This window comes from Centropristis striata, chromosome 12 (assembly GCF_030273125.1).
Source record: "Centropristis striata isolate RG_2023a ecotype Rhode Island chromosome 12, C.striata_1.0, whole genome shotgun sequence".
Lineage (NCBI taxonomy): Eukaryota > Metazoa > Chordata > Actinopteri > Perciformes > Serranidae > Centropristis > Centropristis striata.
This window is the reverse complement of record NC_081528.1, coordinates 34,907,543-34,934,100: the sequence shown is the minus strand read 5'-3', so window position 1 is coordinate 34,934,100 and position 26,558 is coordinate 34,907,543. Positions and strand designations below refer to the sequence as shown.

Here is a 26,558-nt window from a genome sequence, read left to right as displayed (position 1 = left end):
AACAAAAAAGATCATTCTCACTATACTGCATTTTCAAATTAAAAAATTGTGCACAAAATGAGAAATGTCATTGTTGTACAGAAACAATTGTTTTTGTTGGTGAGTCTCATTGTTTCAATCAATGTATTTGTATCTTCCAAATATACTTAAATGAGATTTTTTAATAAAAGCTCAAATAAAGGTTTTGAATGCTTAAATATCATCTTTGCCATTTTTTAAATGTGCTCCTCTAATTAAACACTGGCCCCTCCTCGGCCCCCACAGTGAAATTGATCTAGAACCGCCACTGCCTCTGAGAAGTAGCCTAAAGGAAAATACTTAAGTAAAGTATAAGTACCTCAAATTTGTACTAAAGTACAGGTGAATGTACTTGTTTCACCACTGTATATATAAACCTGTTCAATGTGTCTTTGTGTCCTTTAGGCTCATTGTTTCGAGGAGGAGAACGAGTCCCTTGAATGTCAGATTGTTGAACTTGAGGAGAAGCTGAACAGTCGAGCAGCTTCCTCCAGCGTCAGCGCCGCTCAGCCCGACCCTGACTACAGTCTGGATTCAGTGGTGGAACGACTGCGCAGAGAGAGGGTGAGGTGCTGCTGGGTGTGTCTGCTGTGTGTGACATTCCTAAATTGACATTTTTTCACATAGACGGTCCATTGCACTTCCTATCCCATCCCATCAATTTTACTTGAGTTTGTACAGTGACAGGCAGGACTGATCTGTAACCTTGTCAAGATCCATCACTGTCGTCACCGATTCCCTGCAGGATGAGATTCTGTGTGACACTGAGGAGCTGCACAAAGAGCTGGAGCTTCTGATGAAGGAGTATGAGAAAGCTGCACAGCAGAGGATCCTCCTGCAGCAGGGCCGACAAGATGTCGCTGAGGTAAGAAATGTAAATACAAAAACATCCGTACCTGGAAGACAACTGACAAGTTAGAAGATGCCAGGGTTGTAACCAGCATTTAGAGCAGGGGTGTCAAACTCAAATACACAATGGGCCAAAATTTAAAACTTGAATAAAATCGCGGGCCAACATTGAACAAATAAATATTTTAATATATACCAAACATGTTTTGCTTTAACATTAAATATGGAACCAGCAATGCTTATAAACATACAATATATAACTAAATAGTGCAGACATGCAAAATCAAATTTCAAATAAAAAACACATCAATGTCATTAATTTACAATAATAATATAATAATTTGGTATTGCCTCGGGCCAAATTTGGCCCGCGGGCCAGAGTTTGACACCCCTGATTTAGAGACTTTGTTTTGTGCTGTCCTGCCGTGTTAACACACATTAACCCTTTATCAGGCGAAGAACTATATTTGATAACTTCAGTGGATATCAAAATGGGGTCGAGAAAAAAGTTGCAAATTTACTAGATTAAAGTGGCAAATCTACAAGAAAAAAAATCGCAGATTTATGAGATTTAAAGTGGTGAATCTGCAAGAAAAGTTGCTTTTTTTCCCATTTCTCATAAATCTGTGACTTTTTTCCAAGCAGATTTGCTACTTTAAATCTCTTAAATCTGCGACTTTTTTTCTTGTAGATCTGCCACTTTAATCTAGTAAATTTGCAACTTTTTTCTCAAAATATTTTTATTTTTTATTTTGGATATCCGCTGAAGTTACCAAATACGGTTCTTCGCCTGATAAAGGGTTAAGTCTAGTCTCACGTCATGTCTCACTTCACTAAATTAAAAAAAGAGAGAGAGAAAAAAAACTATTGAGTGACTAAATCATAGAAAGATAAAAAGAAACACTGAGTCCACTTACAAAAATATCAAATCTGCTGTAGTATTTACAGCATGAAGCTATGTTATGAAAGTTAAGTGAAAAAAACAAAAGGTATAGAAAAAGAGATGACTTGCTCTGTATACCCAACACAAGATCAAAAATGTGTCGGATGCTCTTGAAACTCAGATAGGAAGGCAGTCCAGGGAGTTATACAATAAAAAATACACAAAAGAATCATAGCAAGGAATTAAATATTAATTATAGTGGCTAAATCATCAAAATAAAGGTAAACATAGATAGATAGATAGATAGATAGATAGATAGATAGATAGATAGATAGATAGATAGATAGATAGATAGATAGATAACTTTATTCATCCCCGAAGGGAAATTCGGTTGTCACAGCAGTCCGGTATTCAAGTACAATAAAATACAATAGAATAAAATACTGAGGTAGCATAAATAAAAACAACAATAGAAAAAAACACAGAATAGAACAAGGACACTTAAGAAGATAAACATACATAATTAACATTCTAAATGAATGAGAGATAAACTATTAGCCTGCTCCAGAATAGTATAGCAAATTATTTTTGAGTGTATTCTCAAACCAACGTACCTCATTATTTTATCGTTTTTATAGAGATTCAAAGCCAACAAACAGTATAATCAGACCTCGTTGTGATAATGTACCATCAGCACTAGATGGCAGTGTTGTCAAGCCGCACCCTGCTCCTCCTCCTCCTCCTCCTCCCCTGGCCTCCTGGTGAATCAGCTGAAACTCTGCACAGCTGCTCCTCTGTAGCGCTACCCAATGGGTGTTGATCACCAGCAGTCACACAGTCTGGGCTGGTGGCCCACTGCAACCTGAGCCACCAACTTTTCCACATCACCCCTCCTCCCTCCTCCTCCTCCATCCTTTCTCACACACATGCCAGAGCCCATCTCCTCCCAGCCGGGCCAGATGCGAGGGAGGCTTTAATTTCTCCCTTACAGATGTAATGCAGGCTGTAATACGGTGCAGTAATGTTCCTGCTGGCTCAGTTCTCTGGGTCTGAATTGGAAGCAGCTGCAGGGCGACAAGGCTTGGTGGGAAATCGACAGGGAGGTAGAGGAAGAGCAGAGATGCGGAGGAGAGGAGCGAACACCACACAGCTCAACCCACAGCTAGCCGCAGCTCTCTCAACATAATGGTAGACTGACAGTGATGAAACAAGGCATGTTAGGGTTTGTTTACGGTATACTACCGGATATTGTGTTTGTGTTTTTCTCCTGCCAGTTCTGCTCCATTTTCAAGGCCCACAAATGTCCCCTCCTCATTGTCTCACAGTGATTTTTTTTGTCTTGCAGCGCCAGACATAGTTGCACAAGTGCAATGGGTTTATCAACATTCATCAGAATTAAAAAGTTACCAGGAAGTGGGTGCATGATGAGGACAAATGCTCAGTTTGTTTCATAAGTAGTGCTGGGAACAAAGAGAAAAATGGTTCCAGAACAAAAAAAAAATGTTCTTCACGCACTCTTAGGCAGAACAAGGAGAAAAGTGATATTAGAGCCTTTATTTAATCGGGCATGTCGGTTAAAATGCCTTCTGGTTTTGACGTCACAGGGTCCTCGAAAGGGCAGAAATAGTAAAAACACTGGATTTTGAAATGTTGAGGAAACTTGAAGGTCCTGAAAATGTAATTTATTAATGAGCTTCTTCATGAGAGTGATCACCAGAGGTTATTTCAAATAGAACTAACAGAAATCTTCAAGATCTCAACTTTAACTTGGATTTTTGCATTTTTAGAAATTAATATTTGAAGTTCTTGAGAAATGCTTCATATTTGACAGATGTGGTACTATTCAGTTATAGTTGTAGGTTTCATTTACTCTGGGGAAGCTGGGGACATGTCCAGAAAGCTCTTTAAATTGGTCGATTTTGTCGCCTTCACTTTAAAAATCCTAACAAATAATCATGTTTTGAAAAAGGTTTATTTGCACAGTAAGAAAACATACAGTACAATGTAAAGATAGAAGAAACAAATGCACAATTGTAGTATTTTCGTAGTGGCTCTCTAGTTGCCTTGGCTCTGCTCTTTTGTTGCGCTGTTATGCAACTTTTATCCTCAAACTGTTCTCCCCATTACATTGCATAAAATCATGTTTTTTTCATCTCAGCCTTGATGTCCCCGCTGCTTTTCAACACAAAATGATGCCTTTGGTCATTGCTTCCATTTTACAGCCCAAAACTTTAATGTTTTGGTCACTCTGAACACTAAAATCAGGGTCATTTTCAGCAAAAACATCTCTGATAAATCCATATTTACACTACCTGATCATCACCAAACAGCTGACTGATATAGTAAGCGACTAGCTGGTGAACATAGTGGAGTGTTTAGCAGCTAAAGAATCATATATTTCCTTCAGGAGTTGGTGGAAACCAAAACAGAGCTAAAAGGAGAGTGGATACACTGCAAAAAAAAAAGCCAACTTATTTTTTTTTTGCCTAAAACAGTGATTTAAGTTGGTAAAACTTGGAAATATAAATTATTGACATTTAGGGCAATAATGTTAGCACAACAAAGGAATTAGCCACACGTTTGTAAGTTGTTGTTTCTTACATCTTTAAGTTGGAGTTCACAACAAGGGACAATAGTTCTGCTAACTCTTATTTCTTTGTTGTGAAATGAGGGAAAGCGGTGAAATTCGGTCATTAGCGAAAGCTAGCGGCTAACTGATGCTAGCGGCTAACTGATGCTAGCCGAGCTGCTTGTTACAGCTACTAGAGTAGCCATTAGCGTATCAATACTAACTCAACATTGTGGTCGCAACATTAGCTGACATTTCATAGCAGCGTTACAATCGTGCCAATTCAGCACATTGCAGAAGTAAGGATTAAAAGTGATTACAATGTAAAATTATAAATTCAAAAATCTGAATTCAGAGTTGAGCAAACACAAAAACAAAACTTAAAATATTTAGTTTAATTGTCCAACTTAAAATTTCATCGAAGTTTGTTGCCTTGAAATGTTTAGTTCACCCAACTTTTCTTTTTTTGCAGTGTATTAGATTACACAACTTCAGATTAATGTTGACGTTGCTCTCCTGGATGCTAATGAAAGGCAACTGTTCCAAAAAATCATATTCTGTGCTTTAAAGTTGCACAGAATATGATTTATGTCTCTCCAGCTGTTGGCAGATATCTGAACAGCAGCAGGACCAGACTACTTCTGCTCACGGCTGTCCATCAGGGTTGCTGCCTTCCTCCCAGCGAGGCTCCACAACTTCACCACCAAACTCTCTCTGCATGTGTCCAACTGTAAATGCAGGAGGCACCCACAGTAATTGCCTCCAACATAAATTAATCTGGTTCTTTAAAAAGAGTAGATGAGCTGAGAACCCCTGCTGGCCGATGGATTGGTGGACGGGGCTTTTGTGTCTAGTTAGCCTCCTTCTGATCTTCCTCCTCCTCCTCCTCCTCCTCCTCCTCCTCCCCTTTCCTCTGCATTGCGGTTGCTGTTCAGTGAAACAGGTGGATGTACTGATGATTCTTAAAATGGTTGTTCAGGGTGGAAACAAAATCTTTTTTAAATTTTTTTTTCAACCTGTGGTGTGATTTACTGCACAAACTGCATCATTCCTCTCAGACACCTCCAGAAATGAGGCTGAACTTCTGTACCTGCAGCCTTGTTCTCTGTTAATTTGATTTTCTTTGCAGGAAGTCGACGCTGTGACAGCAGAGTGTTTGGCGCTGAGGGAGCAAGTGGCTATCTACGAGCAGCAGCTGGCCAACATGGAGGCCCAGCATACAACGGTGAGGATACAAAGCTGCAGTCTGATGAAACAGGAATTGTTTATAGCCATGAAAATGACTCAAAATGTAGCACTTAGGTCAGACGGGAATGCTGGAAAATTGCCCAGACCTGTGATGACAAACACAGCTGTGATGACCCCGGTCACCTTGCTGAAGGAAGAACCCTGTCAACAGAAACATACACAGAGAGGATTAAAACACAAAATATGTAATCAAGTGCAACAAGTCCAAATTAGACCCTCATTTTATTTTTTTGTGCTCATTTCAATGTTCATTCCAGTGTCTTAAAGGAATAGTATGACATATTGGGAAATACACTTTATCTTCTTTCTTTCTGAGAGTTGAGACAATCAGCCAGTTTAGCTTAGCTAAGAGTCTACAAGACTACAAACACCTGGCCTGGCTCTGTTCAAATCAGAGATAGACGCTAATATTTTGAAGATCTGGCGGCACAAGATGCTAAATTTGGTGGGTGAAGCACATTTTAGTGGCACACTCACACAGACATCAGAGGTCAGTAAGTTGTTTGCTTGCTAGCTTACAACTGGAGCATATCTACAGCATGTTCCACAGCTCAACATCCTCTTAATATGACACATTAAGGAGATCTTTCAAAATGTTTTATGTTCTCAACAACATTTCCCCCATGGTCAAATTTTCACTGTATGTTCCCCTGGGCCATCAATTTAAAATCACCCACCTAAAGCTCATACCTCTAGAAACCTTTGCCCTCAAATCTTCCTGACTGTAAGCGATTAAATCTTCAGAGATTCTGACCATTGAAACTGTATTTGAAACGTTTAACTCCCTTCATGCTTTTACAATTTAAACTGTGTCAATGGTCCTTACTAATCTCTGATAATGTGACTGTATATCAAGAGACATATATAAATATTTGTAAATATTTAAATCACTGGGAAGGCAGATGTAAAGTGTGTTGAATTAAGTGAAAGTAGCACTGAGGGACGACCCTTTTACAACTAATGTTTGTACAGTCTGTATTTTGGCTGTTTGGGGCAAATGAACATAACCCAAAGGTCAACTTAATGTGAGTGAAACATGGTGAAAACTATCTTTTCTTTAAGTCTCAACACCTACTATCTTTTTTTAAAATACTTTTTATTTATTAACATGTACAAAGAACATGAGATCATCATGGGTGTTACAGTGAAAATAAGAAATATTATTTTACACATATATACATACACACATACATCATGGCATAATGTCACACTATTCAAGGTGCATACACAATCCATTTTTCCCAGCGTTCAATACATTTCTCCACCTGAAGTCTTAAAACAAATGTAAGTCTCTCCATACAGTAAATTTCTTGAACGATCCCTCGCCACTGGACCAATGTTGGGGGATCTAGTTGCAACCACTTTCTGGTTATGGCTTTCCTACTACTTGCCAAAAGGATCTTCAGTAAGTATTTGTCCTTGTGCAGGACTTTTTCTGGAATTTTACAGAGGTATAGGGTAACAAAAAGAGAAATCAAGATCCACCTGCATGATTTTATTAATCTCGGTTGACACCTCCCTCCAAAATGACTGGATTTTCGGACAGGCCCAAAAAATATGAAAATGGTTAGCCATAGAGGTTCCACATTGTCTCCAACAGCAGCCTCGGCTCTGAATGCCTGTTTGTAGTGCTGTTATTTTAGGAGTTATGAAAAATCTCACTACATTCTTCCAGCCAAACTCTCTTAATGCTCTTTTATTTGCTGTAGTCGCTTGTGTCTCGCATATTTCTATCCAGGTCTCTCAACACCTACTATCTTAACGGACAAATATGAGCATGGTACCAATCTTTATGTGGCATTTCCCAAAATGTGAAACTATTTCTGTAAAACTAGCTTATGTTTGCAGCCATATCGAATGCACACTATTACCTATTTCACATCCACACACACCCTGTCCTCTCCACCTTCCACAATATTCTCCACCTCACCAGGAGATGACAGACGCAGCCCAGTATCAGAGCTGGAGGCTGTCGGCTGAAAGAGAGGCAGCTGAAGCAGGACCAGCTCCATCACACTGTGTTTTTCTCTGCAAAGCCAGGCCGCCCGGCGTTTAACACACTCCCTCTGGGACACGCTCGATAACTCACAGTCCGGGAAATGCAGCTGAATACCAAATGAAAACAGAAGTTGCCTTTGTTTTATTAACTGTTGTTATTATCAGCACTTCCAGATACCCCGTATTCCCCTGACAAATCGGCAGCCATGTCATTATTTAGGTGCAGGCGAAAGGAGAAAAATGTTCGACTGCCACTGCAGCTCTGAAACAGTTCATTTTCTCAGTAATGGATGTGTGGTTTCTGACTAAAGGGGCTGCATATTAGAAGCTGAAGACAAGTATGTTGAGGTGTTTGATGTGTGTATACATGAATCAAAATGGACTGTGTATATTTGTATTTGAAAAGGTGGATTTTAACGAAGTACATTTAATCAAATACTGTGTTTCAGTTTGTATATGAGGTATTTACACTTGACTATTTCCATTGCATGCCACTTCTATTGCACTGAACTGATTTATTTGACAGCTTTAGTCAATAATTACATTGCAAATTAAGATTTTGCATGTAAAAACAGTATGTCCTTATGAATTATTATGCATCGTTTATAGACAAGACCATTCAACAGGATATAAAATGGATCAAATTAGCCCTAACTACAGCCGTATAAAGCCTTACGGACTACTTTAATGCATTAGTCTTAATGCATTAATCTAATTTAATAAATTGTCTGCATTACAAGTGCTTTTACTTTTGACACTCTAAGTACGTTTTGCAGATATTGCTTACTTACTTTAACTGTACTTACATATCAAGATGCTTTAATTGAATAAAAGTAACAATATTAAACTGTAAACATACTTTATTACAAGCAAGAGCCCTACATAAAAACTATTGTTAAATATTATCTGCAAAATGCACTTTTGTATCAAAAGTATTCATATGAATAATGTGCCTTTTCAGTGTTAAAATAGTGTTCTTGATTTGTTATAAGCAGTATTTTAATGTTGTAGTTGGTCAAAGTAGAACAACTTTAACCTACTTTAAGTTGTTTTTTGCAGTTTGATCACTAATTATGTATATAAAGTTTTTTTTTTTTTTTAAACTGAAGTATAGCTGTGAAATTAGTGTAGTGTAAAAGGTGCAATAATTCTCTCTGACAGTAGCGGAGTAGATGTATAAAGTAGCATTAAATAGGAATTCCTGAACTACAAGTACCTCAAAACTGAATTCAATGGATAGTTTGTATTTTTTAACCATCTAAAGAAGATGGCGGTATGCATGCAGGAGTACCAACAATGGGCCTCATTCACGACCGTTCTTAAGAACAAATTTGTTCTTAAGTCCTACTTACGAAGATTTTACAAAGATTATGCCATTCATGAATTTTTTTGTTATCCAGGATTTTTCTTAGGTAAAAATAAATCCTAGGAACACTCAGGAGAACTCTTAAGCACATTTCAGTGCTGACATGTTGGCATGGTTGTGTTCTCTTTTTTTGGTAAGTTCAGTAAAATACATTACAGTGACATTAACGTCATATTTATGTATTTATTTATTCATTTCATTTTTTTTTTTTCATTTTTCATTTTAATTAAATTAAATTTGCCAATGCTTTAGGTATTATTCCAGAAAGTAAATTGTTTGTGTTTGTGCACGAAGGCTGCTAAATATAATTTTCTTCCTCCTCCTTTTTTAAATCTTTTTAACTGTGCTCCAACGGATTTACGCTTTGCTTTAGGCATTCTGTTGCTGTTTCCTCTTTTTATGGTCCCTTATATGGGCATTAATGGGCGGTTACCTATGCTAATCCTATGTTAATTAGACTCACCTGGCACGCCCGCTCTATTAACGAGGAGATGGCGTTCATCAATTTAAGAACACGGCTGCGAACAATTCAGCGGCTTAAGAACACGTTGATGAATCTGGCGTAGGGTCTTCTTAGATATCTTCTTAAGAAGGACTTAAGAAAGAATATAAGAAGATTCTTAAGAAGATATTGGTGAATGAGGCCCAATAAGATTAAGATATTCCCTTATTAGTCCCACAACGGCGAAATTCAACGTCTGCATTTCACCCCATCCCTTTCACACACCAGTGAACACACACCATGCTAGGAGCAGCTAGCAGCACATGACTGCTCCAGGAAGCAGTGGCAGGTTAGCTGCAGTCAGACTGCTCTGTTTGAGTTTATGTGGGGGAACTAAAGCTGTTCTACACTGTTAAAGCTACCAAACTCTATTGATAAAAACAACAATTTTTACCTTGCAGAACACAGTTGCCGGTCTACCACCGTCTCAACTGGTTAGTTTGTTTGTGTTCTGCTGCTGTCCCTGTCCACAGCAGTACATCGTTTAGCTTCTCTGCCGGTACTCCTTCCTGATTTTCCAAACTGGGGACCGTGATCTATTGTAGCTAATAAACTGACTAAGGATAAGTACCCCATACAACCCCACTGAAATGATTCTGAAGAGTCCCTGGTAACGCTTTATAATAAGGTCCTTAATAACCATTAATTAACAAGTAATAAGGCATTGTTCTCGCTTTAGATCCGGTAGTTGCAAAAAGCATAGTTAACTTATAGTTAACTTATAATAGATGAGCAATAAAGTATATTTTAATATCAATAAGCAAACAAAATAAGATTAATAAAGGCATGGCAAAGATATAATGGGTGGGTCATGGGTGTTTGTAATGCCATTATTAACACTTATATAAGCTTATAAACACACAATAATGTTAATAAGCATCTTGTAAGGGCTTACAAGGGCCTTATTACTTGTTAATTAATGGTTATTACAAGGACCTTAATATAAATCGTTACCGAGTCCCTTTTAAATACAACACTTTAATAAATGTACTTAGTTAAATTTCATCGCTAAGTAACGGTTATGAATATATTTCACCTCTGTGTGCTTTGTGTGTGTTTGTATGAGCAGGAAGTGCAGAGTCTGGTGGAGCCGGCTGAAGGGACAACAGGAGCGGTGGCAGCTATTACATTTGGCAGCCCTGACATCAGCCGGGCTCTGGATGTAAAGGAGTACTACTGCCAGCTGGCTGAGAGCCTCCAGGTACTACACACTGCAGCATGAAACACACACACATGTCATCAAGTGGAACAATTCTGAGCCAGATGCTTTACAGTAACATGTCTGCATAACAAACAGAGAATCACAACAACCCTGTTTCTGGCTTTAGTTCTTAAACCTAGAGGTGAAAGTCACTAATTACATTTACTCAAGTACAGTTTTAAGGTACTCTTGCTTTACTGGATTACATAGTACGAAGTATGTAAAAAAAATGGATGAGAAAAAAATGTGACCGGAACAAAAGAAAGAAAACCCTCTTAACTGCAAAAGAAGAAAAGTTGGGTGAACTCAAAATTTCAAGGCAACAAACTTCGATAAAAACAATTAAACTAAATATTTTAAGTTTTGTTTTTGAGGTTGCTCAACTCTGAATTCAGATTTCTGTCAACTCAACTGTAAGTTGTACTTACTTATAATTTTACATTGTAATAACTTTTAATCCTTACTTCTGCTAACTTCTGCAATGTGCTGAATTGGCACGATTGTAACGCCGCTATGAAATGTCAGCTAATGTTGCGACCACAATTTTGAGTTAGCATTGATACGCTAATAGCTACTCTTGTAGCTGTAACAAGCAGCGCCGCTAGCATCAGTTAGCCTCTAGCATCAGTTCGCCGCTAGCTTTCGTTAATGACCGAATTTCACCGCTTTCCCGCATTTCACAACAAAGAAATAAGAGTTAGCAGAACTATTGTCCCTTGTTGTGAACCCCAACTCAAAGATATAAATAACAACAACTCACCAACTTGTTTTTGAGCAGACAACTGGCTTCCTTTGTTGTGCTAACTTACATTATTGCCCTTAATGTCAATAATTTATATTTCCAAGTTTTACCAAAAAATACAAGTTGGCTTTTTTGCAGTGTTTACGTGGTAACTGTTAAAATAATCCACTATGTCACTAGAAGAACAAGGATTTGAGGAAAAGAAAAGAACATAAACTTTCCAGCTTAGTTTTCTTAGTTTTTCTTCTCTCCCATTAATCATCTCATGACCCCTCAGATTCAGTTGGTGACCCTTTAGAGGGGGCTGACCTCTAGTTGTGGCCACCACAGGACTAAACTACCCAACTGTATATAAAGAAACATCAGCTAAGCCTCAAACAGCTACAACAGTAAAATGCCCCTTTGATGAATAATAATAATAATAATAATAATAATAATAATAATGTCAAATTTGGTAATTCATCAGGGACATGGGTCATTTTACTGCAGAACAAGTACTCTAATGTTTGACACTTTATGTTTCAAATATTTTTATTGAGTCAAAGAAGATTATACATCCAGTGTATTGTTGTTTCCATGCTTATTATAAATGATAAAATTATATTTAGCACATCCACAGTATAAGGTAGGTGGTATAAAATATATAGGATTTTATCATGAGATTGGAATAGTATGAAAAATAAACAAATTAAAAACACTCAAAATTGAATAAAAAAATAATTACATTTAATTAAAAGTGACCAAGATAAAATAAATGTCCATATACTAAATGTAATAGAAAGAAAAATAAATCTAAATCTGAGAATAACAACATAAATCAACTAAGGCAGGGTAGGAACATTGATTTACTACCTTTAACTTCAACTTTAGTCTTTCTTTCTGCCTAAACCTGACATTTGATATTTGTGTTCCTAATTTACTTAAGTCCTTAACTTGAAGCATGTTTTATTATTTAATTTAATATATGTAAAAAAGATCCAAGTTCTTCTTCCACAAGCTGCTGACCACTGATCTCCTCTCTGTCCCTCTGAAACGTCAAGACGTAAATCTCAACTTTCACAAATCACACAGCGATACTCCCTCTTGTTTTCTTTCCCTCTTACCACAACAACAGGGGAGAACTTGAGAATCAGAGGAGCAGGACTGGACCCGAACAGAATGCCTTTGTCTACCTGTGTGTGTGTGTGTGTGTGTGTGTGTAGTGTAAGTTAAGGCGTGCTGCATTGGGGTCAGACTGCAGCTCCGGTGGGTCTGACCCCCTCTGGGGCGAGGATGTCTGCCCGGTTCAGAGGTCAGGGCTGTAATCAGACTGCTGGCCGCCTTCCCAGGCTCCTCAGCAGCACCGCAGTGGACGCTGGTGTGTGTGTTTGTGTGTGTGTCCTTCATTTGGAGGCATGGCTGAAGGATATCCAGCGTATTTATATACGTGTGTGTCTGTCTAGATGCATAGGTGTGTTACTTGTTCTCCCAAACCCCGTCTCTTCCCTCTCTCTCTCCCTCCCACTCAGTCTCTTCTCTCGCCAGCTGGACAGCGTCCTGTCTGTCTGTGTCTGGCCTCGATTACGAGATGCAATTGTCTCGATGCTAAAAATGATTGTTATTGGGTTGGAACAGTAATGGTGATTGCTGGCTGACTCCCACACACCTGTGCACCCTCATGTTGCTCGTTTCTGCTGCATTTGTTCCATCTAATCAGGAATGTGGCGGACAAGAGGATCGGTTTAGCCATCAGTCTGTACCAGAGGCTCTGATTGCTCTTTGCTGCCCTGTCAGAGTTCACTCAAGTGCCCCAAAGAAAGCTCGATCCTCCACGGTGCAACTGTGCATTTGCAGACTCAAACTGAAAGGTCAGAACTGCACTTCTTCTTCTGTCTTTGCAGTTCGAGTGTGGTGCAGCCTCCTCCGCTGTGGTTCGCCCTGGTGATGGAAAACAACTGGAAGTGGGAGGAGCTGCAGGGTCAGCAGTCAAAGACGTGTCAAAGATAAAGGACGTCAGCGAGCTGGAGATGCTGGTGAGTGAACTCACAGATCACTCGCTTCTTTCATCAGTTTTAAAGGGTCAGTCCACCAAACCTCCCTGATGTTTTTGGTAAAGACCTTTTATTAACCCTTAATAGGACACTCATTGAAATACTTAAATACTTGCAAATTCCAAATTTCAACCCTAGAGAATATTGGAGGATATTACATACAGCCAGAATGTGTAAAAAAAACATACTGATCCGGGGGAGGGGGGTAATATTTTGAGAAAAAAGTTTACGAGGTTAAAGTGGCAAATTTACGAGAAAAAAATGTGCAGATTTATGAGATTTAAAGTGGTGAATCTGCGAGAAAAAAGTTGTTTTTTCCCACTTTTTTCTTGTAAATCTGCAACTTTTTTCGTGCAGATTTGCCACTTTAAATCTAATAAATCTGCAACTTTTTTTCTTGTAGATTTGCCACTTTAATCTAGTAAATTTGCAACTTTTTTCTCAAAATATTGATGATATCCACTGAAGTAACCAAATATAGTTCTTCGCCTGATAAAGGGTTAAGCAAGCTGAAACTGAATTAAGGTTGCAAAGGATCTGTAAAGGATTTTCCAATGGCAGTTAAGCTTGAGAATTTGGGAATTTTTGCACATTTTCAGTCATTTTCAGATCTTTAAGATATATCGGCTGATATTTGCCTTGTTTGACTGTAAACAACTGACTGGCGATGACATCACAGATGGCTGTGACCGATGTTTATCTGATGTGTCGCTTTTTGCGCTGGCCTAATGTTGGTTAATTTTGGTCAGACTGTGACAAAATAATCCTTTGGAACAGCTCAGTTTGTTGTTGTTTTTTTAGTAGTGAAGATTTATTTGTTTCCCTTGCACAACAGGGGTAATAAATAACAACAAATACAAAATAACCAATAATAACAAAAAACATCGTAATCAGCTTTCAGACAAATTATTTTAAAGATTGGTATCAGCCCACAATAGGGAATTTATTTGATTATATTACTAAATATACATTCAAAATATTTAAATAATATTTCACCTTTATTTAACCTGCAGATAGAACAGTAAAGGACACACATGATCACATGGCTTTTACCATGTGGCATGCACTGTGATTGCAGTTTTTGTCTGGACCAGCACATTTTTTGTCCTCCCACATTGCTGTTGGTGGCATTGTTATGAATGAAAGCAGCAACACTGCAGAGAGAAGCATGTAAAGGGTTACAGATATCTGGCAAGAGATGCTTTCACATGTAGCGACCAATCACAAGACTGTGCTGATGATGAATTTGAAGTGTACATTAGTGTTGCATTACCACAATCTGCAGGATCCTCGCCCCATTTATTCCTGCATTGCCTCGACAGAAATGCAGATGAATGTAGTGAATAGTGAAAATCACCAGCAGTGCCTGAAAGATAACACCACTAATTTACCAGGTGACTGTAAGTAAACAGGTGCATTTCCCAAAATGCTGAACTATTTCTTACATTTTTTTTACTTTTAACTAACTATTTCAACCATGTATCCATTATCTTAATCAAACTATTTCAATTTTTTTTTACTTTTAATTAACTATTTCAACCATTTATCCATTATCTTAATCAAACTATTTTACATTTTTTTTTTTACCTTTAAATAACTATTTCAACCATTTATCCATTATCTTAATTGAACTTTTTTCAATTTTTTAATTTTAACTAACTATTTCAACCATTTATCCATTACTTTCAGCTACCAGAAATGCAGATGAATGTAGTGAATAGTGAAAATCACCAGCAGTGCCTGAAAGATAACACCACTAATTTACCAGGGTCTTTGTGTGAATGAAGCTTTAGTAAGAAAGTAAACAGGTGCATTTCCCAAAATGCTGAACTATTTCTTTAAAAAATAAATAGTTCCTAAAATGGTCCCCAAGGATTATCAAGACTAATTGGGACACTGTAGGATGAAGCATAAATCTCAGAAACTGATACTTATGACTGCCAAGTAGAAAAATATGTATTTTTGGGGGGTGAAGTGACCCTTTAAGTCTCACATTTACACATCATTTAAATCCTTCAGTTACTGCCTACTGATTCACATCTTCCCATAACACATTTCCCACATCTTCGCTGTCAAAGAAAAGAGGAGTCTTACAACCCACAACTGGCTTGGCGTCGGCCATCAGCTCCTAAATCAGACATAATGGTGAAAATGAATGGTTTCCCACAGCAGGCGCAGGGAGTGGAGGGTAGCTGAGTGACAGCGGAGCAACAGTGTGGGAGATCCTGCTGACCAGAGTGTTTACTCTGCGGACACTTTCAGCAGGAGATGTGAAGGGCTCGGCTTCAGCTCAGACAGGATTTATTGCCCTCCGTGTCCTCAGTTATTAAGTACAGTCTTTCAGAGCGCCTGCAGCGTCATAAACGTCTTAAAACTACACACACACACACACACACACACACACACACACACTGACTGGAGACTTTCTCTGCAAATGGAAGAGAGGAAATAAACCTTCATTAGACATTTTTTCATTAAGGCAAAAAAGGGGAGTTTGAATTAAATAGCAAGTTAAGGCATTAATAAAGACAGTGATTCCCCGACTTTTGGTCTGAAGTACACGACCCTGATAACAAATATACGTTCCAAACACTATTCATTATATAAAAGTGGATATTCTTATTTGTTTTTCCGATACATTTAAGCTGTCAATTGGCTGTTTAGGCTAATACTTGGAGTGAAGCTGAATGTTTCAATGATTTATGATTTAGACATTTATTTAGCTCACTATTTTACCAATTTATACAATAACTTTGAGCTATTTCTATTTCTTAGCTATTTATTTTAACCATTGTATCCACTGTTTTGATCAAAATATGTAAAGTTTTTTCACTTTTAGCTAACTGTTTCATATGTATTTAGGTGTATATTACTTTTAGCTATTTCAAATTTATTTTTAGCTAACTATTTCAACCATTTTATCCATTGTTTTGATCAAAATATGTCAAATTCTTTACTTACTATTTCCAACTATTTCGATTGTTATCCATTACTATTAGCTATGTATTCTAAGTTCATTACTTTTAGTTAACTATTTCAACCATTTATCCATTATCTTAATCAAACTATTTTACTTTTTTTTTTTTACTTTTAACTAACTATTTCAACCATTTATCCATTACTTTCAGCTACCTGTGCTCACTCACTTACTAGTTTTCTCAAACTCTTCTATAGTTGCAACATGTACTTTTCAGCATAATTTCTATTTTTTCCAAATTAGTTAAACTACAATCTTTCCAAGTTCCCCCTGGAGTGTCAGTAGGCTAGTCCTGGTTGGGAGTCAGTGAATAAAGAGACGAAACAGGAAGTTATGACTCAGGTAAAATCACCAGGTGACTCCAGAAACTTCCTCCTCTTCCTTCACATTAGTCTCGTGCACATCCATCAGTGGTTGGACCACAGCTGACTCCTAACCACATCAGTAACAAACACAGTGGTTTGGTCCTCATTACTGTGGCTGCGGCTCTTACCTCCAGCTCTTTAAATAAACAGTGAGCCTCTGTAACCACAGCAAAACTCTCCCGACATCCTCCACTTTTCTCTAACATGCAGCACACAGTCCGCCGCTCGGCTCCATCCAGCCTGACGGATGAACAGCTCGGCCTGATTTGCTCTGTTTCCTCTCTCGCCTGTGATGGATGCCTCGGGTCTGGTTCCTCACTGAGACACAACATGGCCAAACAAACAGATTGCAGTGAAATCAGCCCTGACGCAGAAATGTATATAATAGAGCTGATGGGGTTTTACGCCACTACTACAGAACAGAGTGGGAGTAAGTAAGTGACTCGGCCAGGTTTGGAGTCATCGTCAGCCTGCCAGTTGTAACCTGCTTCTTCCTCCACTCACATGATCTCACTGAAAGACGAGCACGGCCGCCTGGACCCCCATCTGGCTCTGACAGCTAATTGTTGAACTTCTGTGATTGCTGTAATTACTCACGGCAGGAGCTTCAGACACAGAGGGACGGGATGCTCCTGCTTTAGTTTTAGGTGGATGTAAAGGAAACTGTTTTATCTATGTAGGTGATCGCCTACAAGGAGTTCTCAACTGGTTATAAGTACGAGTACATTTACTCAAGTACTGTACTTAAGTATTTTTATTTTGAGGGACTTGTTCTTTAACCCTCTGTCAGGCAAAGAACTATATTTGGTAACTTCAGGTAATATTTCGAGAAAAAAGTTGCAAATTTACTAGATTAAAGTGGCAAATCTCGATTTACAAGAAAAAATCGTGAAAAAAGCAACTTTTTTCTCCCAGATTCACCACTATAAATCTCATCAAGCTACACATTTTTTTCTTGTAGATTTGCCACTTTAATCTCGTAAACTTTTTTCTCAAAATATAATTTTCGTATGTTTTTTTTTACACATTCTGGCAGTATGTAATATCCTCAAATATTCTCTAGGGTTGAAATTTGGAATTTGCAAGTATTCCAATAAGTGCCCTATTAAGGGTTAAAGTGGTGAATCTTGGAGAAAAAATTAGCTTTTTTCTTGTAAATCTGTGACTTTTTTCACGCAGATTTGCCACTTTAATCTAGTAAATTTGCAACTTTTTTTCTCGAAATATTACCTGAAGTTACCAAATATAGTTCTTTGCCTGATAAAGGGTTAAGTTAAAATGTTCGTTGAATGTGATATAAATTTATATTTCTGTGTTACAAATTCTAATATCCATTGACCAATAGGGGAAAAGTCGACCTTATGACATGTTTTGAATGACAGGCCCCTGATTTGAAGAAGAAATGCCTAAAAAAATCTAATGTATAAAGAAAATAATGCAGAAATAAAAACATTTAGGGTAACAAACAGCTTCAGACACAGAGGGGCGGGATGCTCCTGCTTTAGTTTGAGGTGGATGTAAAGGAAACTGTTTTATCTATGTAGGTGATCGCCTACAAGGAGTTCTTAACTGGTTATAAGTACGAGTACATTTACTCAAGTACTGTACTTAAGTATTTTTATTGTTTGACTTGTTCGTTAACCCTTTATCAGGCAAAGAACTATATTTGGTAACTTCAGGTAATATTTTGTGAAAAAAGTTGCAAATTTACTAGATTAAAGTGGTAAATCTACAAGAAAAAATGTCGCTGATTTAAGAGATTTAAAGTGGCAAATCTGCGCGAAAAAAGTTGCAGATTTATGAGAAAAAATCGGGAAAAAGCAACTTTCTTCTCCCAGATTCACCACTTTAACCCTTAATAGGGCACTCATTGAAGTACTTGCAAATTCCAAATTTCAACCCTAGAGAATATTGGAGGATATTACATACTGCCAGAATGTGTAAAAAAACATATGAAAATAATATTTTGAGAAAAAAGTTTACGAGATTAAAGTGGCAAATCTACAAGAAAAAATGCGTAGATTTATGAGATTTAAAGTGAATCTGGGGGAAAAAAGTAGCTTTTTTTCCCATTTTAAATCTCTTAAATCTGCAACTTTTTTTCTTGGAGATTTGTCACTTTAATATAATATATTTGCAACTTTTTTCTCGAAATATTACCTGAAGTTACCAAATATAGTTCTTCGCCTGTTAAAGGGTTAACTGAGTATTTCCACATATGTAAATGTATACTTACTCCACTACTTTTTAGAGGAAAATATTGTACTTTTTAGTCCACTACATTTAGCTGCCAGCTTTTTTCAGTTACTTTACATGTGAAGATTTAACATGAAATACATGACCAATTGAAAATGATTATGCCTTTTTTATTAATTAAACCACATATCAGTATATTAATTAGTAAAAATCAGCCTTACCTTGGCAAAAGTAAAACATTGCTTACATAAATAAAATAACAACTCAATAATATATTTGGAATATATGGTCAATCTGAACAGGGACATTCTGCATAAAGAGTACTTGTACTTTTGATTTTTTTTTTACTTTAAGTACTTTTACTGAAGTAAGTTTTGAATGTATGATGTTTACTTGTAGTGGAGTAATTTCACAGTGTGGGATTAATACTTTTACTTAAGTAAGGGATCTGAATACTTCCACCACTGCTTGGTTTATAGCATGTGAGCATGGTAATATGGCCCAAAAACAAATCTGATGGGAATTACATCATTTACCAGGTATTTAGTCATAAACCAAAGTATTGGACAAATTACATTTTCTACATTAAAAACCAAAGGATCACCAAAGTGATTTCCATGTATCTTTAGGGAGACATGAATACACCAGTAGTTGTTGAGATATCTTATCTTAAAACCACAAATGTCAAGCTTGTGTTGGCGCCAAACTAAATATGCAGGGGATCTCCAAAGTGAGTGGGATTCATCAGCTAGGAATGATAAATGTCTGCACAAAATTTCATAGCAAGCCATTCAATTCTTGTTGAGATATTTCAATCTGAACCAAAGTCCTGACTGAATGACTGACTGATGTTTCCATGCTGCCAGCTAATAAACTGACTAACTAGCTGGTGAAGAAAGTCAATCATTCAGCAGTTACAAACCAGATATAGTTCCTCAGTAGTTGAGACCAAAATGGAGCCAAAGAAGAGTAAATAATGATATATGTGGTTTTCACCATGACCATGCCTACCAAGGAAACATGGGCCGCGTTCAGACTGCAGGCGAATCTGATTCAAATCAGATTCCTACTCAAATACGATTTTTAGGGCTGACTGTCCATACTATTTTTAGCAAGTGTCCAAATCGGATATGGCTCTATTCAGACTGGGCCACATTATTGACTGATCTGACAGGTTGCCATAGTAACGGTGTCAGAGCGTCTGACGTCGTCATGGCGTCCAGTCTGCAAAAATCGGATTTCATGTGATTTGTGACTGAACAGACTTCAAAAGAGCCATCCAGTTCCAATCTGGATGAGCTAAAAATCGGATTTTGGCTGGCAGTCTGAACGAGGCTATAGAGACATCGTGGCCTTATTACATGATTATTAACCGAGTAGAAACCTTTGTGGGTATATTTTGAATGAATAACCTTTGCTGTCTGCTGTCTGTGTTCTTGCAGCTTTCAGAGCTACAGAAGGAGCTGGCTGAGCTGGAGAAGTATAATGAGGAGCTGGAGGACGAGGTCGAGATGAAGAAGGCTGCATACATGGACGAGATTGCTGAGTTGAAGGTCTGAGAGTGGACTGATTAGCTTAATCATAGGCTGTAAAGGACCAGTGGTTTGGACTAATTCTGTCACCCTCTAATCCCACCATGCTCTTCATGTGTGTGTGTGTGTGTGTGTGTTTCAGTGTACTATAGAGGAAATGCAGCAGCAGGAGGCCGATTTCCACGTGCAGATGAAGGAGCAGTGTGAAGACTACAGGGTGCTGCTCAGTGAGAAGATGGCCAGAGACATGGAGATCACCGCCTACAGGTCAGAGAGTGAAATGAGACCATAGACTGTATATAAATAATGGACGTAGTCACCGTGACGTCACCCGTTGGTTTGTGGCCCGTTGGAAGCCTCGAGTTCAGCGTTATACTCGTCTCCATCTTGCGTCGCCATCTTGTTTCCGCGGAGCAGACCATATCTGGACTGTGGAGGAGGAGAGGGATCTGATCACTGACTACAGCCTCTCTACACCTCAACCTGACTGAGAGAAGCTGCTGCTAATTCATGTTAGCATTAATTGGAGCATTAACTGGGATGTTAGTTTCGGCAAAAAACAAAAACAAAATGTATCTTTCTTGCAAATTCCAAATTTCAACCCTAGAGAATATTGGAGGATATTACATACAGCCAGAATGTGTAAAAAAAAAACATATGAAAATAATATTTTGAGAAAAAAGTTTACGAGATTAAAGTGGCAAATCTACGAGAAAAAAATGTGCAGATTTATGAGATTTAAGGTGGTGAATCTGGGAGAAAAAAGTTGCTTTTTTATTCCACTTTTTTCTCGTAAATCTGCGACTTTTTTCGCACAGATTTGCCACTTTAAATCTCTTAAATCTGCATTTTTTTTTCTTGTAGATTTTCCACTTTAATCTAGTAAATTTGCAACTTTTTTCTCGAAATATTACCTGAAGTTACCAAATATAGTTCTTCGCCTGATAAAGGGTTAATAAAAAGATAATAATATATAAAATATATGATACGATACGATGAATATAAAGACTTATTATGCTGTAACAGTCCATAATATACTTGCGCTGACACAATTCTCAGAGCTGCCATATATTCAGTACTTACATGTTCACAAGTCTCATTCCCTCTTAAATAAAGCTGCAGGTTGTTATTCTTAAACGAGACCTCTAACATTTTAAAGCACGCTTTATTTAATTTATTTGTTACGCCAGAGGAGATAAGGAGACTTTGGGACAGTGTTGTTAAGCTGTTATTGAGGCTGTCAGTCAGCAGGATGACCGTGAACCTGCTCAGTGGGCCGGAGATGGACCGCCATGTCTGCTGCAGAACATGGAGGTGTTCATTCCAACAAAAACACAGCACCAGGTGTTTTCCCTGATTAGTTTGTCCTCTCCTGTTAAAGGTGTTCGAGTCATAAAGTCAGCTTCTGATTGCAATTAATATCCAAAGTGTCTGAGCCGTCACTGACGAGTGTTGTAGATTCTCATCTCTGCGGTAGGGGGTCAAATGAAAACAGACGTCTCCTACGGTGCCACACATTATTTAACCCTGTCGAGGAGAATGAACTGTTAGAGGTAAAGCACATTATAACCCCGGGATGATTTCATTACATTTAAATTAACTCGATGCTCTGTTTGACATTCTTTAACATGCTGTATGAACAAATCACAAGTCACAGGAGAAAACACATAAATGTGCAAACGACATGTCCATCGTCAGCGTTTTTTCCATCAACATCAACAAGAAGTTTCGGTAACGATTTATATTAAGGTCCTTGTAATAACCATTAATTAACAAGTAATAAGGCCCTTTTAAGTCCTTACAAGATGCTTATTAACATTATTGTGTGTTTATAAGCTTATATAAGTGTTAATAATGCCATTACAAACACCCATGACCCACCCATTATGTCTTTATTAATCTTATTTTGTTTGCTTATTGATATTAAAATATACTTTATTGCTCATCTATTATAAGTTAACTATAAGTTAACTATGCTTTTTGCAACTACCGGATCTAAAGCGAGAACAATGCCTTATTACTTGTTAATTAATGGTTATTAAGGACCTTTTTATAAAGCGTTACCGAAGTTTCTGTATGAAAACTTATTTTCTGAATCAAATAATGTTATACAAGGAGTATTTCTGCAAGATTTTGTGTTTAAGTCCAATATTGGAAGTCAGGCAGAAAAAATGAGAGAAGTTATATCCAGATGCACCAAAGGTTCTCAACCATCCAGCTCTAATAATTGTTTATTAGCATAGATAACACCCCCTTAACACTATATAAGGGCAGGTGTTGTGCCATGTTCAAAGTTCTCCTGTACATGCCCCAAAATTGTAGAGATGCCACCAAAAAAATCAGCCTAGAAACCTTTTGAAAATGCCAAGATTTGCTCTGGTCAGTTTGCCATGCACACAGAATTCAGTGGATCTGGACCTCGACAGGCCAATCATAACCGTTTATCTCATATGGGGCTGATTTGATAAGATAATTGATGTCTATGCTGATCAAATATGAGTCAAGATTCTGTTACTGCTGTGCCTATTTCTTGCCACAATTCTACCGTATTTCCTCCAATTTATGACAACTTTTCAAACCTTGTTTTTCCCATTTTATAATCACAACCTTTCTGGCACTGTACTGCATGCATAAGCCCTGCGAGTACTATCACTAAAAGATTTCACCCAGGCTACAATACAGCTGCACCAAATGTTATTTCCTGGCATTCACCCAATGCAGAAGACAGCTGCTGGTGCCTGGTCCTCCTCAGTGATCCAGAGTGAGAGAAAAATGGCGAATTTAGCCAGAGATTCGTGCAAGCTCACACCAGTCGGGCAAATTATTCAGTTTTTTGTTGCCTGAAAATGAAAAGTTAAATGAAAAGTATTTATCACAAAATGCTTTTTCAGCTGTAGATATTGCTTCGTTTGACACCAAAAGGCAGGAAACAATGTCCCTGAACCTGTTTTTTCCAAGGGAGGAACCCGTCATTTTGATTTCAAATTCCTCCCTATTTTTGAAGTCTGACGGTTGGCAAGTATGACTCTCCTATAATGCCACCTGGACGTCTGCATTGTCCATAATAAGACATTCCTGCAAACAAAAGGCTGACATCACAATCCAGCTGAGGTCAAAGGAAGCAGCTCCTGTATATGATGCCATTTCCTGCACGTGACCTTGAAGACGTCTCATGTCATTCCCTCCTTCAACCATCTGCCCTGCTGGTATGTGGACTGACGCACTTCAACCAGCGGACTTCCTCCTGGACCCTCCATGGCCGATCAGACTGCATGTGACCCCCAGGGGGCCCTGCTGCAGACCTGAGCTCAGACCCTCACAGCTCCTCATTAGAATGGGCAGAGAGGAGCTCCCACTGTCAGCGCTGCGTGCTGGGCCGCTGCCAGCTCTTCTCCACGCCAGCCTGTTAATGTCAGCCCTCCCCTTACACACATTTCCAGATTCGCCACAGTTTTAATTCCCTTTCAAACAGACTGTCCCAAAGACATTTAAAACACAGGAAAGGCACACAGTCGACGCCAACTTTTTTCCCCTTTTTCTTACTGGAAGTTTTGTCATCCGTGATTAAAACCATGAATAAGAAATGAAAATGGTGGTTGTTTATTCTCTCCGTGCCGTGGCAAACTGTCTGCACAACAGACCCTAATGACCCCGGGCTGCCATTACCGGGTGGCTTATCGCCTGTGAAAGCATCTCAGAGCAGTTTAGGCAGATGCTCGCTGGTTTTGCTCACTGCTAATGTGAACCATATTACACTGTAATTCATTCTGCTGTTCATTGTGGTCTGCTCGCGCTGCTGCATGACTCAGCAACAAGTAGCTCGACGGGGGACCAGATCCTTTTTAGTTAAGTGCAGTGGATGACTATACTATCATAAAGCTGCTTTAATCAATATTTTTATATTAACAGTGAATCGAATGATTCCCCTCAGGCCCACTGAGCTTAACAGCATCTTTCAGTTCATTGTCTTGGTTTTCTGGCCCACAACTTTACAGCTTTTGTTCTCTCGTCTCTCTCATTGTCGGTTTCCAGATGTGGCGGCGCAGCTGTTTTTTCTGTGACAGCTTTAAAAACCAGACTGATCCCGACCGGCCCAAACAGTAAACAGACACAGTTAGAAACTAGCTGGTGAACATAGTGGAGCATTTAGCAGCTAAACAGACAGATATTTTCCACAGGAGTTGGTGGAGATCAAATAGATTAAATACTGGACTCAGATGGACGTAAATATGATGTCAAACATATGATGATGTTCCTTCGTGTCAGCTGAATGAGTAAATAAGCAAGTGTTTGCTGACAAGTGCATCATACCAACTTGAAAAGGTGGTGACATGTAGACGATGTTGTGTTTACATCCTGTTTCTGTGTTCAGAAATACAAAGAAACTTAACAGAACTACTATTGCAGGTTTAATTACAGGGGAGAGTCCAAGCAATTGTACAATTTGTCAGTCATTTACTCAGAGATTTTTTTTCACCTATGTATGCATGTGATTTATAACCCATTTAAAGTTTTTCAAAAGACAAAATTAATTGTTGGGAATAATCTGAAAGTGGACGCTCCCCTTTGTGTTTGACTGGTTGGATAATAAAAAGCTATTTGAAGACGTCACCTTGCACTTTTGGAAACTGTTGTCTGCAGTTTTTGGAGCACAAACTTAACACATTGATTAATTAATTGATGAAGTGAGAGAATAGTCTGCTATTTTATTGATAATGAAAATAATATTTGGTTGCAGTCTCAAATTTCTTTAAAATGAACTTTCTAACGAACTATTCTAAAGAACTATTTATTTTCTTTTGTGGCATTTATGGCAGTAAGCAGTTATTGCAGGTGTGTTTTACTTCCACTTGTTTTCAAAGTTTGTCTGTAGGCATCACTCATTTCTTTGTTTGTTCATGTATAGTAACAGTTTACTTGTAATGCTAGCTGAAACCACAGAAAAACAGTATCATTTTTTAATACATATATGAGTCTCTTGCATTAGCTCCACCTACCCTCTCTGTTATCACCATTTTTTATTCCGTGAATGCAAGGCTTTTATCAGTGAACCACAGACTGCATCACTATTATGTTGACTCATTCGATGATGGATAATGACTTTTCACACATAAATTTTAATGGAAATCTTTTGAGATTATTACTTGGAAGTGGGAAAGTTTGTCAACTGCTTTTTCCATGATTAAGAATGAGTTTTAGAGCTCAGTAAGCTGCCTACGTGTGAGTACTTCACTGTGATCACCTGTACTTTGTGCTGATGTATTTCTCTGCTCCAGGAGTCTGGTGGAGGAAGAGGAGGAGAGGCTGTGCTGCCTGTGACTTGAGGCCGGAGATTCAGACTGGCAGGCGGGATGTTCCCCCTCACACAGATTATAAAGTAAACCAAAGAGAAGCGTGGAAAAAAAAAACACACAGCGAAACCAGCAGCTTAAGGTACCAAAGCAGCAATTTAAAGCAGAACTTATCATGACAGATTAATGCCGTCTGGAGGCCTAAGCCGGGCTATTGATAACAGGTCGCTGGCAGATGACCCCACGACTCCAAGAAAGATGGAGCTGTCTAAAAGCGGTGGGAGGACGGGGGCTGTGCCATGAGTGTGTATCCATTCAGTGTCTGGCAGGGATATTTCCTTAAGTGGGTTTTATCTTTACCAGCTCAATGATATGATTCATAAATGCTTTGTCCCCTCTTTGTTGAACACACAAGTTAAACTGTGCGGCTCCGTGAAGTCCTCCCCCCTCTGATACCACCTCGTCCATCACCCAAACTTTGTCTGATTACCAGCTCTTAACCTTTGACCCCTTCTCTGGTAACAAACATATTGACAGCTCTCCTTTTGGTAGCTAAAAGCATCCCACCTTCCCTTTGCTTTTACAGTCGTGCATTCACGTTTTACATATAACTGACACGTGTGCAGTGCACTGTTTGCTTTTCAAATGGCTCATGAAGTTGTTTTTTCTTACAAAATGAGCACCTGGATGTTTCTCCAAGAAAAGCTGGAGTGATTCATTGCGTCTCCTTTGAGAAGAAATGTCCCAATTTGCTGTCGTTTCAGAAATAAGCATTCTGTAATACATTCCTG

General features: G+C 38.3%; 1 protein-coding gene across 1 annotated transcript in view; it reads left to right on the top strand.

Annotated features, from left to right (window-relative positions):
* Window positions 1-25,795, top strand: part of vimr2 (vimentin-related 2) — a 29,055-nt gene extending 3,260 nt beyond the window's left edge. The window contains exons 3-10 of the mRNA XM_059346605.1: window positions 424-582; window positions 764-883; window positions 5,449-5,544; window positions 10,503-10,634; window positions 13,257-13,388; window positions 20,387-20,497; window positions 20,619-20,743; window positions 25,753-25,795. Coding sequence (XP_059202588.1) covers window positions 424-582; window positions 764-883; window positions 5,449-5,544; window positions 10,503-10,634; window positions 13,257-13,388; window positions 20,387-20,497; window positions 20,619-20,743; window positions 25,753-25,795 — 918 coding nt within the window. The remainder of the gene's footprint in view (window positions 1-423; window positions 583-763; window positions 884-5,448; window positions 5,545-10,502; window positions 10,635-13,256; window positions 13,389-20,386; window positions 20,498-20,618; window positions 20,744-25,752) is intronic.
* The last annotated feature ends 763 nt before the right edge of the window (window positions 25,796-26,558 follow it).